General features: G+C 41.5%; 1 protein-coding gene across 4 annotated transcripts in view; it reads right to left on the reverse strand.

Moving 5' to 3' along the window:
- LOC115121526 (erbin) overlaps nucleotides 1-17,306 on the reverse strand; it is a 115,518-nt gene that overhangs the window by 38,974 nt on the left and 59,238 nt on the right. For all 4 annotated transcript variants that reach the window (XM_065017426.1, XM_029650639.2, XM_029650643.2 and 1 more), the window contains exons 5-7: nucleotides 6,409-6,487; nucleotides 5,153-5,242; nucleotides 3,284-3,340 (exon numbers count right to left, since the gene is read on the reverse strand). In XM_065017426.1, coding sequence (XP_064873498.1) covers nucleotides 3,284-3,340; nucleotides 5,153-5,242; nucleotides 6,409-6,487 — 226 coding nt within the window. The remainder of the gene's footprint in view (nucleotides 1-3,283; nucleotides 3,341-5,152; nucleotides 5,243-6,408; nucleotides 6,488-17,306) is intronic.

Here is a 17,306-nt window from a genome sequence, read left to right on the forward strand (position 1 = left end):
TGTTGTCTTTTGTCTCGTAAGTTCATTTTCTTGGTTGTTGGTGCATTTGGGGGGGGGTTCTTGGGAGTGGAGAATGGAATACATTTTACTTTATTTTTTCGGGGGGGTGACTGTGGGTGGGGTCTCGGACGGTTGAGGGACAGCTATTTTTTTGGCCTTGTGGGAGATCTGTCGACGTGCCCTTGAGCAGGGCATTGACCCTGGATGCTTCTGTGTGTCGCTCTGAATGGGAGTCTGTTGGATGACTGGTATGATGTAGTTGTTGGATGACTGGTATGATGTAGTTGTTGGATGACTGGTATGATGTAGTTGTTAGATGACTGGTATGATGTAGTTGTTGGATGACTGGTATGATGTAGTTGTTAGATGACTGGTATGATGTAGTTGTTAGATGACTGGTATGATGTAGTTGTTGGATGACTGGTATGATGTAGTTGTTAGATGACTGGTATGATGTAGTTGTTGGATGACTGGTATGATGTAGTTGTTGGATGACTGGTATGATGTAGTTGTTGGATGACTGGTATGATGTAGTTGTTGAGTGGCTTCACTGCAAGTATATTGTATGTTTTGGATATTCAATAAGAAAAATAAGAAGAAAAAATATTTTGTTTAAATAAGGATGGACGTGATGTTGGTCTAACACTTTCCTCCATATCCAGGCTTGCTTTGAGTTTAATTGATTTCTAACAAATTGTCAGCAATAGATTTTCAGATTTCTCTTCGGGTCTGGGGGAAATCATAAGCATTTATATTTACTGAACAAACTAATGTGCGGGGGTACAGGTTAGTCGAGGTAATCTGTACATGTAGGTAGGGGTAAAGTGACAACGCATAGATAATAAACAGCGAGCAGCAGCAGTGTAAAAACTGTCGTGCCCTCTTCACAACTGTCTTGGTGTGTTTGGACCATGATAGTTTGTTGGTGATGTGGAAACCAATGAACTTGAAACTCTCGACCCGCTCCACTTCAGCCCCGTCGATGTCAACGGGGGTCGGTTCGGTACCCCTTTTCCTGTAGTCCACGATCATCTCTTTGTCTTGCTCACATTGAAAGGAGAGGTTGTTGTCCTGGCACCACACTGCCAGATCGCTGACCTCCTCCTGTCTCATCGTTATCAGGCCTACCATTGTTGTGTCGTAAGCAAACTTAATGATGGTGTTGGAGTTGTGCTTGGCCACACAGTTGTCAATTGTAGTTGACAATGAGATGTAAGGATAAAAAGGGATATTCTGTCAATGGTCTAAGGATATGTACACTCAAACCATCACCACAAGGGTAAACAACTAGATTCCCCTCTCCTCTGATGGCCCAGATGCCTACAGCGATGACTCAGAGATGACCTTTCCTCTACCCATTAATGCTCTCTCGCGCACACACACACATACACACACACACATACTAAAGTGCACACTGGATGGGGAGAGCTTAGAGACCACGAGAGGAAGAACCAGGGGACTCCAGGAGCATAATACAACGCATTAGTCCCTGTCCCTCTCTGTGGCATTAATCTGAGTGTCCTTGTACAAGTGCACACTCCTGTGAAGTACTCATACAGGGCTTTGGTACACAATACCATTGGTGATATAATACTGACGGGTGATATAAGAACCGTGAGGTCAGCCATTATATCAAAGATCATTTCAACATCTATCCCACACTTCGCTGACATGCTGTGTAGACCCACAGATATAGGAGAGCTGGATGCTATATGATGATTACAACATGAATGACCATTATATAACACAAAACATGATAATACATATAAGTGTTACTTAGACAAACAACAAAGTCTAAACACAACCTATAATATCAGATGAAGTGTGTTCGGCTAATTATTTAATATGACAGCTACTACTAGGGGAAATAAACGAAAGATAAATAGAAGAAAAGAATGGCGAAGGGCTTGGTTATATTTGGGAACAGATCAGCTAAGTCATTTCTCAGTGGGGATGAACCTGTAGGTTAATTTCCAAATGGCACACTTTCCCCCTTATAGTGCACTACTTCTGACAACGGCCCATAGGGTTCCGGTCAAAAGTGCTTCACTACATAGACAATTGGTTGCAATTTGGGACGCAGCCCGAGTCCTCAAGACTCCCAGTCAAACCAAACACTGCTCGGTACTCAGGGTTAACAGTAATGCTCTTCCCCCTGTGGAGGCTGTTTCGTCTTCGCTGCCCCTCAAAACATCACCCTTTAATCCATACCATGTATACCTTTCCGTTCGAACAACCAAACTGTACAACGAGGCGGTTGTCGTAATAAATGTTGGGTTGGATATAAAAACACGGCAGTATTTTCGGACGGTGATAGCACGCTGAGCGTCCGCCAGCGTCGGAACATTCCTGCCCTGTGATTGGCAGGCTAGGAGGAGTGCCAGGCTCCGTTTCAAAGCTGCTTTCAGAGACACTGGAGTCAGTACAGAGTGCTCAGTACTGGGGTCTGTACAGAGTGCCAGAGAAATTAGTGAGGAACGCGCGACGGTGCTGTTGTCAAAAAGTGTCTGGGGTAGGATGAGTGTTGTTATGAGTGTGTGGGGGGTGCATACGGGCAGTTGTGTGTGTTGCACTTGCAATTTGTGTGTGTTTGTGTTTATTTATATCACTGGGATGCTTGCATCTCTCTGGCATCCATCCTGGCCATTAGGCCTCTGTTTGTCAGAGCACCGGACCCTAACAGGCCTCGCTGCTGTCTCATAGACACACAGAGCATAGAGGACCAGCCAGCTAGGGGACAACAGGAGAAATGGACCAAGATAGGTGGGCATCAATTAGACACAGAAAGATCAAGAGAAGAGAGACAGAGGTTAAAGAAAGAGAGAGGGGAAATGAGACAAAGAGAGCAGAGGGGAAAGAGAAAGACAACAAGAAAGAGCATGACAGAAAGAGATGAGACTCCAAAACCACCTGCAACACTCAGGATCCCCTTCATAATCAATGGATTCTTTGGGCAGTGAACACACATACACACAGAGGTAGGTAGGTAGTGGAGGCTTTCAAAAGTGAAATGGAACATGAGCTACAGTCTGAGTACTCTGGATTATAAAACCTGTCACAGATCGCAACAGAGGTAGCACTCTTTTATAACACGGTGGAATTCAATGAAACAGAGAAACACGGTGAGAGAGAAACAAACCGAGAAAGCAAGAGTGCCTAGGGAAGAGAGAGAGACAAGGTCGCTCACAAAGAGCCACCTCTTGTTTGTCTGGGGACTCAGAGCTGTGAGGTCTGTAAGGGCTTTGATGTGGGGAAAACAACACGTGAAACAGAAACAACCTACTTTGGCAACATCTTTAACTGGTTCTCTCTCAGCTCTAGGATTTGCAGTTTAGTCAACCTGAGGGAGGGGGAGAGAGAGAGAGGAAGCGGAGGAGAGAATGAGAGAAAGAGAGAGAGAGAGACAGACAGACAGAGAATATAAGTCAATAACATAACACTCAATGTTGATACTCAGCCTTCAGGGATAGTGTCGTTTTACTGGATGGTTTTGACACAAAACAAAAGGTTTTCCTGGGGCTGGATCACTGGGGTCTGGCCAATGATGAGAGTCCTACAGAAATGTTTTTCTAGATTCCACACAACTAGTTTGAAACCCATTCGTGATTCAGCCATAACGTGGGGAAATTGAGCCCAAGAAAAAGCTACATAAATACAACCGTATTTAAAAAAAAATATATATATTTTTTACCTTTATTTAACTAGGCAAGTCAGTTAAGAACAAATTCTTATTTTCAATGACATAAATACTATGGTTTAAATAAAGTTGTGACCTTTACCACGAGAGAGAACCATAATATGATAAAAAGTGAGTCTATAGAGACAGGGGAGATGTAATGGAGTGTGTGGGAGTCAGGAGTGGGAGTCAGGGCCTAAAGTCAGACCAAATATTTTTTCTGCATTAATTACAGCAAAAAAACACAAAACGAAACAGAATGGCATGCTTAGTTATGTTTCCAAAACAAGGGATGCAATACTAGTAAGAAGTAATGTGGTATATTGCTCAATTTAATATTTTGTGACCCGAGTCAAACCAAAATATCACAGATGGGACAAAAATGTTCCCCTTTAAAATGTGCCCCTTTAAGGTTACCGTGGTAACTGGGCCACTCAAGTCTTCATGTGTGGCTGTGAGAATCTGACTAGTAGAGGCCAATGAGGTCTTGCTCTTCGGCAGTAGTGGAAGCAAACTCAAGCATTTAAAAACAACCTAACTTGTGAACAAAACAATCCAAATATATAGACAAACACCAGGATAAAGTCTTACATCAGTAGTTAGACAATTTTATGCCTGTGCGCATGGCTTCTAAAAACAAATCTTTCAGCATTCACTGACAGTGCGCACTGTGCCCCAGCCAGGCTGTGCTGCTGCGCAAGGTGGGATGACGTTATGATTCATATTTCTTTGTGCATTACAAGATATGAAACTAAATGGCAGAAATACTTTGAAAACAGCTACTGTAGCATTTATTTAGCTATAAAGCACAACTCGCACGTGTGTCTATACTTGACTTTTGACTATTTTAATACATGCTGGCACTATAGAGCCCTGAGTGTGACCACCTGCCAACGTGGCTTCTGAAATTAGATATACATTCTTACCAGCCAATGCCAAAATCTACCTGCATTTAGTGGGTGTTCATTTTAGGCCATGGTGGGAAAAAATGGTTGTAGCAGTTGATTTTATCTCAAACTTTCACTTCACATTGCATTCACACACTGGTTCCTCTGACTTATAATGTCACACTGCAATGTCACGCACACACGAACACACACTCTCCCGACCTCAGGCTTTTCCCAGTTTAAAGCATTTCCATGGGGAGGTTAAGCTCCCCTACTCTGAAGATGAGATAAGGAAGATGCCTGACATTCCAACATCACTGTAAGACTTCCTGTCTCGAGGAAATTACCTACAGTACCTGATCGTGCTATTCTTACTGACCCGAAGAGATATCATTATACCCCATGCCCAGATTTTCAATACCTGCCTGCTTCCTTGCATGTACAAAAAGGTCAACAAATACAGAGTATTTGTTTTGAGGTTTGCTCTATGAGGGTTTAGGCCTGGGTGGTGCAAAATATCTGTATACAAATATTTATTTGTATTCATATTTCATATATATGAATTGTGTTTGATAGACTGACATCTTACCTGCCAAAGCTGGCTGGTAGGAACTCGAGGAAGGCGTCGTTCAGGTAGAGCTGTGTCAGGCTGAGGAGCTGGGTGAAACCCTCTGGGAGCCTGCAGGGGAGACAGGAGCAACATGGTCAGATTACTAGCCTCATCACTAACATCATCAAGGAGACAAAAAATCTATACTGAAGCAATAGGTGTAATTAAAGGTCTAATTAACGGAGCAGGCGTAAAATAAACGCCTGAGCGGCGATTCTTTCTGGTCCTGAAGAGAAAAAAATAAAACTGGTCAGGGGAAGGTTCTCTTCTGCACTTTCGAACCAATTCATAAATGTGGAGGAGTTAAGATGGGGTGTCGCCTTGTTAACGTCCATAAGCGGAAGTAACGTCACAGGATCTTTCCATTTCCCATGAGAACCAGTTGCATCGGTTTATTACCTTGCCGCAGAGGGTGTTAAATGCCCAACAGCCGTTTTATATCAATATCAAATCATTTATGGGGAACATTAAGTACCTTACTGTGATTATTTTAAATAAAAATGGTCAAAAAGACACAAAAATAGCTTCTTAGGAGAGAGAAAACCGAAAGCTAGCTGTTATTGGCAGAGAGGTTTGGAACTCTCTTTCTTATTGGTCTATAAATGAATTAATGTCGCCAGGCAGGCCAAAATGGCATCCCACCAAAACAGGCTGAAATTTAAAGTTGTCTTTTCAAACAATTCTTACACTAAAAGGGCATTATCATAATTTTCAAACTTTCACAGTATTATTCCAACCTCAGTGGTAAATCACAGGTAAATCATGTTTTTGACCACACTGGACCTTTAGGTTTAGCATCGTAAAAAGAGAGGAATTATGGTATCAATTCTAGGCTAAATATGGCACAGGAGCCAAGCAAAAAGTACTGCGTGTCCAAGACAATTTTCCCTTTGGGAACAATAGCGTTAATCTGATCTTAGTAATGAAAAGAAAGTGAATGTCTGCCAACTGTTTATAGTTCCCAAGCATTATCCTTGTTCGATACATCTTGGTTTGAATATGATCTTTACTCATTGTCAGTGGTATTAACAGCTCAAATTAAAATCCTATTTGGCAAGAGCGATTAGAGAGAAAACATTTAGGTAAGATTGCCGCATAGATCCGTGAGAACAATATAATCACCATTTAGTGAATGGTCTAGCCTTAGGGGTTTAACATACCAAGGCAGAGTCGTACCCTATGCATGTGTAGGTAAATATACAGGTGTGACTTCAAATAACTTGTACCAAACTTACTTGGAGATGGGATTCACACTTGCTTCAACAATAGCCAGGACTTTGCAGTTCTTGATATTTTCTGGAAACTCCTGGATACCTAGAACATAAACCAGATGTACAATTACAGCATGTCAACATATAAGCCGTTTAATGATTTAAACATGTGTTACCATTCCTGGGGGATATGCCACAGAGCAAGATGAAACATCTTCATATCTCCTAGATCAAAGAGCAATATCAACTCTAAATTGTATAACTTACTTAATCTTTTCCATGTCCCACATTCAACCCCAGCTTTCTTATTAAACTGGATGATCTATGGCTTCTACAGTAGCATATATATGAAGGTACGTAATTAGGCCTAATGTTTATCAAAAGGTAGTAGGCTAACATATAGATCTTGTTTAATTATATACTGATGAGAACCTACATGTAATGCGTTAACACAAAGAACATACAGTTCTGTACACCATAATTGACCATTTAGGCCTCCAATTTCAAAGATTGTCCCCAATCTTTGTAAAGCAGGAGGATTCAATAAGTGGTGGACAGAGGATCAAAAAGTAAGAAAACAAAAGGATGATGTGACAAGAAAATGACAATAACAAATAATATGTACAGGGGATAATGAGAGCATGTCCGAGAGCTTTTCTACAGCAGGAGAGCTCTGTGAACATATACAGTGCATTCGGAATGTATTCAGACCCCTTCACCTTTTAAACATTTTGTTACATTACAGCCTTATTCTTAAATGGATTAAATCGTTTTTCCCCCTCATCAATCTACACACCATCCCCCATAATGACAAAGCAAAAACAGGTTTTAGACATATTTGAAAATGTATTATAAATTTAAAAAACATAAAAATCAAATTTACATAAGTATTCAGACCCTTTACTCAATACTTTGTTGAAACACCTTTGGCAGCGATTACAGCCTCGAGTCTTCTTGGGTATGACGCTACAAGCTTGGCACACCTGTATTTGGAAGTTTCTCCCATTCTTCTCTGCAGATCCTCTCAAGCTCTGTCAGGTTGGATCAGGAGCATCGCTGCACAGCTATTTTCAGGTCTCTCCAGAGATGTTTGATCGGGATCAAGTCAGGGCTCTGGCTAGGCCACTCAAGGACATTCAGAGACTTGTCCCGAAACCACTCCTGCTGGAAGGTGAACCTTCACCCCAGTCTGATATCTAGAGCACTCTGGAGTAGGTTTTCATTAAGGATCTCTCTGTACTTTGCGCCGTTCATCTTTCCCTTGATACTGCCTAGTCTCCCTGTCCCTGCCTCTGAAAAACATCCCCACAGCACGATGCTGCCACCACCATGCTTCACTGTAGGGATGGTTCTGGCCAGGTCATGAATGGTGCCAGGTTTCCTCCAGACGTGACGCTTGGCATTCAGGCCAAAGAGTTCAATTTTGGTTTCATCAGACCAGAGAATCTAGTTTCTCATGGTCTTGAGAGTCCTTTAGGTGCCTTTTAGCAAACTCCAAGCAGGCTGTCATGTGCCTGTTACTAAGGAGTGGCGTCCGTCTGGGCGCTCTACCATAAAGAACTGATTGGTGGAGTGCTGCAGAGATAGTTGTCCTTCTAGTAGGTCCTCCCATTTCCACAGAGGAACTCTGGAGCTCTGTCAGAGTGACCATTGGATTCTTGGTCACCTCCCTGACCAAGGCCCTTCTCTCCCGATTGCTCAGTTTGGCCAGGCAGCCAGCTCTAGGAAGAGTCTTGGTGGTTCCAAACTTCTTTCATTTAAGAATGGAGGCCACTGTGTTCTTGAGGACCTTTAATGCTGCAGAAATGTTTTGGTATCCTTCCCCAGATCTGTGCCTTGACACAATTGAGTCTCGGAGCTCTACGGACAATTCCCTCGACCTCATGGCTTGGTTTTTGCTCTGACTTAGGTCAGTTAGGATCACCACTTCATTTTAAGAATGTGAAATGTCAGAATAATAGTAGAGAGAATTATTTATTTCAGCTATTATTTCTTTTATCACATTCCCAGTGGGTCAGAAGTTTACATACACTCAATTAGTATTTGGTAGCATTGCCTTTAAATTGTTTAACTTGGGTCAAACGTTTTGGGTAGCCTTCCACAAGTTTCCCACAATACGTTGGGTGAATTTTGGCACATTCATTCTGACAGAGCTGGTGTAACTGAGTCAGGTTTGTAGGCCTCCTTGCTCACACATGCTTTTTCAGTTCTGCCCACAAACTTTCTATAGGATTGAGGTCAGGGCATTGTGATGGCCACTCCAATACCTTGACTTTGTTGTCCTTAAGCCATTTTGCCACAACTTTGGAAGTATGCTTGGGGTCATTGTCCGCTTGGAAGACCCATTCTATTTTGTGAAGTGCACCAGTCCCTCCTGCAGCAAAGCACCCCCATAACATGATGCTGCCACCCCTGTGCTTCACGGCTGGGATGATGTTCTTCGGCTTGCAAGCCTCCCCCTTTTTCCTCCAAACATAACAATGGTTATTATGGCCAAACAGTTCTATTATTGTTTCATCAGACCAGAGGACATTTCTCCAAAAAGTACGATCTTTGTCTCCATGTGCAGTTGCAAACCGTAGTCTGGCTTTTTTATGGCGGTTTTGGGGCAGTGGCTTCTTCCTTGAAGAGCTGCCTTTCAGGTTATGTCGATATGGGACTCGTTTTACTGTGGATATAGATACTTTTGTACCTATTTCCTCCAGCATCTTCACAAGGTCCTTTGCTGTTATTCTGGGATTGATTTGCACTTTTTGCACCAGAATACGTTCATCTCTAAGAGACAGAACGCGTCTCCTTCCTGAGCGGTATGACGGCTGCGTGGTCCCATTGTGTTTATACTTGCGTACTATTGTTTGTACAGATGAACGTGATACCTTCAGGCATTTGGAAATTGCTCCCAAGGTTGAACCAGACTTGTGGAGGTCTACAATATTTTTTCTGAGGTCTTGGCTGTTTTCTTTTGATTCTCCAATGATGTCAAGCAAAGAGGCACTGAGTTTGAAGGTAGGCCTTGAAATACATCCACAGGTACTTCACAATTGACTCAAATGATGTGGAGTGGTTGAAAAACGAGTTTTAATGACTCCAACGTAAGTGTATGTAAACTTACGACTTCAACTGTATGTATTATAATTTTTTTTGTGCAAAAATGTCTAAAACCTGTTTTCGCTTGGTCATTATTCTTTGTGTGTAGATTAATGTGCGTTAGAGCTCCTGGGCTGCACCTTTCCTCTGTAAACAACCTCAGAGCTGAGTGCTCTAAGAGGTGACCCATTAGCAGACAGAAGTTGAAAGAGTGTCTGGGAGTTCTCACCAAAACAGCCGCTCAACCACAGGGGGCGGGTTGTGAGCAAGTCTCAAGATTAATTTCCACTTACTTTGTTTTGTGTTCACAACACTTAGCCCTGAGTACCGGGTGAAGGAGGGTAAGCTTCTATAAAAGTAAACAGTCAATAAAAATTCCCCAGACCTTCCAAACTCTTGGTTCGATTAGCCTGTTACGGACATTACTGATGTGGATGGACACGACAAACCAAGTGGAGAACAACAAACGATATGGTTTCGCCTCGACTAAAGTTCAGAGTCAGATGTATTCCTTTCTTTCTTTGCTACTTCTTTGGCTGTCTGTGTCACTCAGTGCCCTGGAGCGGTAGAACAGAAAATTGTGTTTGTGTGAGTGTGTGTGTGTGCGTGCCACTCAGCTGTACTGAGCCTGGACTCTGATCCTTCCCAGGGAACAAGTCGTCTTGGTCGCCATCAGAGAGGATGTAATAATTGTAATAAAGGCAGTACGAGGCAACGTCTACAAGCACAGCAATCTGAAGGGACCTGACTTTTGCACAATTCTTTAAAAATTAATTCAACAGCGCCCAAATTAACAGGTGTCTGATTATTTTGGAATTGTTTGCTAGGCCTATATGACATTACATTTTACTCACACAGCAGTGGTAACGTTCTAGTGGTTTTCAGATATCTGATACTTATTTCCCCATTTACATTAGCAAGATGAAGTGAACAAAATGTAAAAAATAAAACTAATAAATAGTAATAGTAAATGCCTGGCCATGCTACTCTGCAGTTTTAGAATCTAGCTTAGAGAATGTCTGTAAACCCTTATTTGGTGAGAATCCCATTTGATCAATGTAGTAGCTGTCCACACACACATACATGTGCTTTCTCTCACAATGACAACTAGCAGAGAGCAGTTCTTGCATTAGACTGGGGGTGAGAGACCGCTCTGGGGAGCTTCATTCACAGTTTGCTAGGACTGGCTCAGTCTCAAATGACACCCTCCTTCTAGGGATCATCAACTAGATTCAACCTCTGGCTGATTTATTCTTGAGTGGATGGCCAGGAGAGCAGAACATAATTCCAAATCATTTGTAGACTGCAAATTAACCGCAAGAAGCCCAAACCTATTAAATATTTGACTAAAATATAGTAATTTCAAACCTTCCATACATTTGTATACGATCACATATCTCTCAATTATTCATGGGAATACTTTGGAACAGATTTCCAAAATTAAAATCACCTGGAGCTGATTTTCTGGTGTTTTTATTTTTTTATGCCCAATATAAAAACTTGGGGGGTAAAATAAAGTAACTCGCGGGCCTCCAGTTGGGGAACCCTTCACTACTCCCTATGTAGTGAACTAGTATTCAAATGTAGAACCTTATATTTGGGACCGGGGTTTGAATAATATAATTAATTTTTGGGATATCCGGATATTCGAAATACATGTATTTTTATTTCTCCGTATGTTTTTAAACTGAGCACTGCTGCACGAGGGAGGCTGGTGCCCAATTAGATTTTTTTCCGGGGGTGGATCAGCTTTAATATTGCAAAAAGATTGTGGATTCTATCAGTGTAATTGTCTGCATCATTTCCAATACCCCATATATATTTATTTTATAAAAATATATAATTATAAATATATATATTTAAAAAATATATACAGTGCCTTGCGAAAGTATTCGGCCCCCTTGAACTTTGCGACCTTTTGCCACATTTCAGGCTTCAAACATAAAGATATAAAACTGTATTTTTTTGTGAAGAATCAACTACAAGTGGGACACAATCATGAAGTGGAACGACATTTATTGGATATTTCAAACTTTTTTAACAAATCAAAAACTGAAAAATTGGGCGTGCAAAATTATTCAGCCCCCTTAAGTTAATACTTTGTAGCGCCACCTTTTGCTGCGATTACAGCTGTAAGTCGCTTGGGGTATGTCTCTATCAGTTTTGCACATCGAGAGACTGACATTTTTTCCCATTCCTCCTTGCAAAACAGCTCGAGCTCAGTGAGGTTGGATGGAGTGCATTTGTGAACAGCAGTTTTCAGTTCTTTCCACAGATTCTCGATTGGATTCAGGTCTGGACTTTGACTTGGCCATTCTAACACCTGGATATGTTTATTTTTGAACCATTCCATTGTAGATTTTGCTTTATGTTTTGGATCATTGTCTTGTTGGAAGACAAATCTCCGTCCCAGTCTCAGGTCTTTTGCAGACTCCATCAGGTTTTCTTCCAGAATGGTCCTGTATTTGGCTCCATCCATCTTCCCATCAATTTTAACCATCTTCCCTGTCCCTGCTGAAGAAAAGCAGGCCCAAACCATGATGCTGCCACCACCATGTTTGACAGTGGGGATGGTGTGTTCAGGGTGATGAGCTGTGTTGCTTTTACGCCAAACATAACGTTTTGCATTGTTGCCAAAAAGTTCCATTTTGGTTTCATCTGACCAGAGCACCTTCTTCCACATGTTTGGTGTGTCTCCCAGGTGGCTTGTGGCAAACTTTAAACGACACTTTTTATGGATATCTTTAAGAAATGGCTTTCTTCTTGCCACTCTTCCATAAAGGCCAGAATTGTGCAATATACGACTGATTGTTGTCCTATGGACAGAGTCTCCCACCTCAGCTGTAGATCTCTGCAGTTCATCCAGAGTGATCATGGGCCTCTTGGCTGCATCTCTGATCAGTCTTCTCCTTGTATGAGCTGGAAGTTTAGAGGGACGGCCAGGTCTTGGTAGATTTGCAGTGGTCTGATACTCCTTCCATTTCAATATTATCGCTTGCACAGTGCTCCTTGGGATGTTTAAAGCTTGGGAAATATTTTTGTATCCAAATACGGCTTTAAACTTCTTCACCACAGTATCTCGGACCTGCCTGGTGTGTTCCTTGTTCTTCATGATGCTCTCTGCGCTTTTAACGGACCTCTGAGACTATCACAGTGCAGGTGCATTTATACGGAGACTTGATTACACACAGGTGGATTGTATTTATCATCATTAGTCATTTAGGTCAACATTGGATCATTCAGAGATCCTCACTGAACTTATGGAGAGAGTTTGCTGCACTGAAAGTAAAGGGGCTGAATAATTTTGCACGCCCAATTTTTCAGTTTTTGATTTGTTAAAAAAGTTTGATATATCCAATAAATGTCGTTCCACTTCATGATTGTGTCCCACTTGTTGTTGATTCTTCACAAAAAAATACTGTTTTATATCTTTATGTTTGAAGCCTGAAATGTGGCAAAAGGTCGCAAAGTTCAAGGGGGCCGAATACTTTCGCAAGGCACTGTATTTTCCTTTATTATTTTCCTTAACGCTACCACCCCTCCCCTAACTGGAGTAACCTAATGGACAACAACACTTAGGCTTCTACTTCCAGCTTATATAGTGCATTCAGAAAGTATTCAGACCCCTTGACCTTTTCCACATTTTGTTACATTACAGCCTTATTCTAAATGGGATTAAAAAAAACATTTTCCTCATCAATCTACACACGATAACCCATAATAAAAAATTTAAAAACAGTTTTGATTTTTTTTTGCAAATGTATAAAAAAGAAAAAACAGAAATACCATATTTACATAAATATTCAGACCCTTTGCTATGAGACTCGAAATTGAGCTCAGGCACATCCTGTTTCCATTGATCATCCTTGAGATGTTACTACAAATTGATTGGAGTCCATCTGTGGTAAATTCAATTAATAGGACATGATTTGGAAAGGCACACACCTGTCTATATAAGGTCCAACAGTTGACAGTGCATTACAGAGCAAAAACCAAGCCACGAGGTCAAAGGAATTGTCAATAAAGCTTTGAGACAGGATTGTGTGGAGGCACAGATCTGGGGAAGGGTAGCAAAACATTTCTGCAGTATTGAATGTCCCCACAGTGGCCTCCATCATTCTTAAACGGAAGAAGTTTGTTACCACCAAGACTCTTCCTAGAGCTGGCCACGCTGCCAAACTTATCAATCAGGGGAGAAGGGCCTTGGTCAGGGAGGTGACCAATAACCCGATGGTCACTGACAGAGCTCCAGAGTTCCTCTGTGGAGATGGGACAACCTTCCAGAAGGACAACCATCTCTGCAGCACTCCAAAGATGAGGCATTTACGGTAGAATTTCCAGATGGAAGCCACTCCTCAGTAAAAGGCACATGACAGCCCGCTTGGAGTTTGTCAAAATGCACCTAAAGGAGATTCTCTGGTCTGAATGCCAAGAGTCACATCTGGAGGAAATCTGGCACCATCCCTACAGTGAAGCATGGTGGTGACAGCATCATGCTGTGGGGATGAATATGAGGGGGTCTGAATACTTTCGAATGCACTGTACTAATATACTATATACATTTTACGGACACCGTATATTTTACGTAAGCTATATTTTGTTTGTTTTTAGTCCCATCATTTTGCTACCCTCTACCCCTCCCTATCTATCTCTGAAGACCATCCCGTTTTGATTTCCATTTGCCATATTTTTTCCAACTGTGCTGTGATGTTTCACAAAAGTTCTGAACCTATATACATTTTACAGACACAGTATATTTTACATTAGTTATCTTGTTTTTTGTTATTTTTTGTGCCACCCTTCAGCTCCCCTTAACCCTCCCAGCTATGATATCTCTGAACACCATCCAAGTTCTGATTTATATTTGCCATATATTGTTAAATTGTGCTGTGATGTTTCACAAAAGTTATGAACCTTTCTATTGTCATTGTGTCTACAGATTGTAAATTACATTTGTTTGCTAAAAATATTATATTATTGATCGATTGACTATGACTTTTTAGATCACCCAGCAGTGTTATTTGCAGAGTTAACCCCAGGTAAATGTTTCAATTCTTCAGCCATTCCTGAACACAAGACCAAAAACAAGCTACATATGGACAGTACGAAAATAAATGATCTAATGACTTTGTCTCTTCGCAGCAAAATCTGCAGAGCTGGGATATCTGAAGAGGCTGGTGCGCTATTGCTGAAGCTGCGGATGGCTGAGAGCGGTGTGTGTAGTGAGCAGACGGAGGGAGAAAGCGATGCCAAGACTGGCTAACTTGTAGCAGCCACAATGTTATTTATCATCCCATAACAGTGCCTGTCTTGACTGGAGTCGCTCTGGATAAGAGCGTCTGCTAAATGACTTAAATGTAAATGTAAATGTAAATGAGTAGACTAAAGAAGCTAGTCAGCTATAGTTAGCTAGGCTAATTTAGGCCACATGCTGTGCTTTCTCCACAAACCCATTCAGAAAACAACAGCCGCCTCCTCCTCATTTCGCTAACTTTAAATACCGAAATGTTATTCCATCTTGCAATGCTTCAGTGTGAACTCTCAGTGATACACATACAGTGCCTTCCGAGAGTACTCACCCCCTTGGCATTTTTCCTATTTTGTTTCCTTACAACCTGGAATTAAAATAGATTTTTGGGGGGGTTGTATCATTTGATTTACACAACATGCATACCACTTTGAAGATGCAAAATATTTTTTATTGTGAAACAAACAAGAAATAAGAAAATAAAAAAACAAGACTTGAGCATGCATAACTTTCACCTCCCCAAAGTCAATACTTTGTCGAGCGACCTTTTGCAGCAATTACAGCTTCAAGTCTCTTGGGATATGTCTCCATAAGCTTGGCACATCTAGCCACTGGAATCTTTGCCCATTCTTCAAGGCAAAACTGCTCCAGCTCCTTTAAGTTGGATGGGTTCCTGCTGGTGTACAGCAATCTTTAAGTCATACCACAGTTTCTCAATTGAATTGAGGTCTGGGATTTAACTAGGCCCTTCCAAGACATTTAAATGCTTCCCCTTAAACCACTGGAGTGTTGCTTTAGCAGTATGCTTAGGGTCATTGCCCTGCTGGAAGGTGAACCTCCGTCCCAGTCTCAAATCTCTGGAAGACTGAAACAGGTTTCCGTCAAGAATCTCCCTGTATTTAGTGCCATCCATCATTCCTTCAATTCTGACCAGTTTCCCAGTCCCTGCCAATGAAAAACATCCCCGTGGCATGATGCTGCCACCACCATGCTTCACTGTGTGGATGGTGTTCTCGGGTGATGAGAGGTGTTGGGTTTGTGCCAGACACAGCGTTTTCCTTGATGGCCAAAAAGCAACATTTTGGTCTCATCTGACCAGAGTACCTTCTTCCACATGTTTGGGGAGTATCCCACATGCCTTTTGGCAAACACCAAACGTTTGTTTATTATTTTCTTCATGCAATGGCTTTTTTTTTCTGGCCACTCTTCCGTAAAGCCGTAAAGAGTGTACTGCTTAAAGTGGTCCTATGGACAGATACTCCAATTTCCAAGTTATTTTTACCAGACTTTTTTTTTTTTACCTGTCTTTTTTAAGTGCCGCACCGTGCACATCATAAAAACTACATTGAAAGGTTTGTTGTAAAGGTTAATCATTTGAAATGTCATAGAAGTATATACTATGTAACAATGTCACATGGATATTTTAATTTACTAACATTTTCAGTTTTAAAATGTTAAAATAGGCTTAAAATATATTTTCTTTCAAAAATGAATACTCACGCAAGTATTCGAATGCTAATGTTCGTTTGGGTATTTTAATTACTGTGCAAATCCCTACATTATACTATATATGGTCTATGGTGTCATCTGAGATTTGGCCATAGTTGTTTTATGGTAGTGCAAGGCCTAGATATTCTAGCATACAGTATTTATTTTGAAGTCTGACTTGTCCTGTCTTGACTTCCTTAGTTTATTACATAAGGGTTTGTCAGCTGTGTGATCTACTATTGTGTTTAAATCAAGGTATGGTGAAACAGTACTTTTGTGTGGTATTGGCACTAGATTTTCTTTGTTTTAAATCATCTCAACGTGAGATTGGAGAGTTTATGTAACCGATGCAGGGATACTTTTTAAATAATTTAATCTAAACAAATGTTTTATGTTTCAGTAATTTCCATTGACAACAAGATGGAGAGTAAGGTGCAATTAGTTAAATAGACGGAACATCCCACTGCAGATAGGTACTTGAAAAGACTTAAAACAAACTTTGAGAATCCAAGTGCAGGGCTTTTCCACTTCATTCTGGCATGAATTGTCTGCTCTCTTTGTCTGGCACGTGAGACTAGGCCAGAGACGGTGGAACAGTCTTGAACTATGACTGAACCATTAATCTCTGACAATCTGACAGTTTGCAGACGACACTACAGTGGTAGGCTTGAGTACCAACAACAACGAGACAGCCTACAGGGAGGAGGTGAGGGCACTCGGAGTGTGGTGTCAAGAAAATAACCTTTCACTCAAAGTCAGCAAAACAAAAGAGATGATCGTGGACTTCAGGAAACAGCAAAGGGAGCATCCCCCTATCCACATCGACAGGACAGCAGTGGAAAAGGTGGAAAGTTTTAAGTTCCTCGGTGTACATATCACCGACAAACTGAAATGGTCCACGCACACAGACAGTGTGGCGAAGAAGGCGCAACAGCACCTCTTCAACCTCAGAAGGCTGAAACATTAACATTTACAGGTGCACAATTGAGAGCATCCTGTTGGGCTGTATCACCGCCTGGTACGGCAACTGCACCGCCCACAACCAGAAGGTTCTCCAGACGGTGGTGCGTTCTGCACAACGCATCACCAGGGGCAAACT

The sequence above is a fragment of the Oncorhynchus nerka genome, linkage group LG4 (assembly GCF_034236695.1).
Source record: "Oncorhynchus nerka isolate Pitt River linkage group LG4, Oner_Uvic_2.0, whole genome shotgun sequence".
Lineage (NCBI taxonomy): Eukaryota > Metazoa > Chordata > Actinopteri > Salmoniformes > Salmonidae > Oncorhynchus > Oncorhynchus nerka.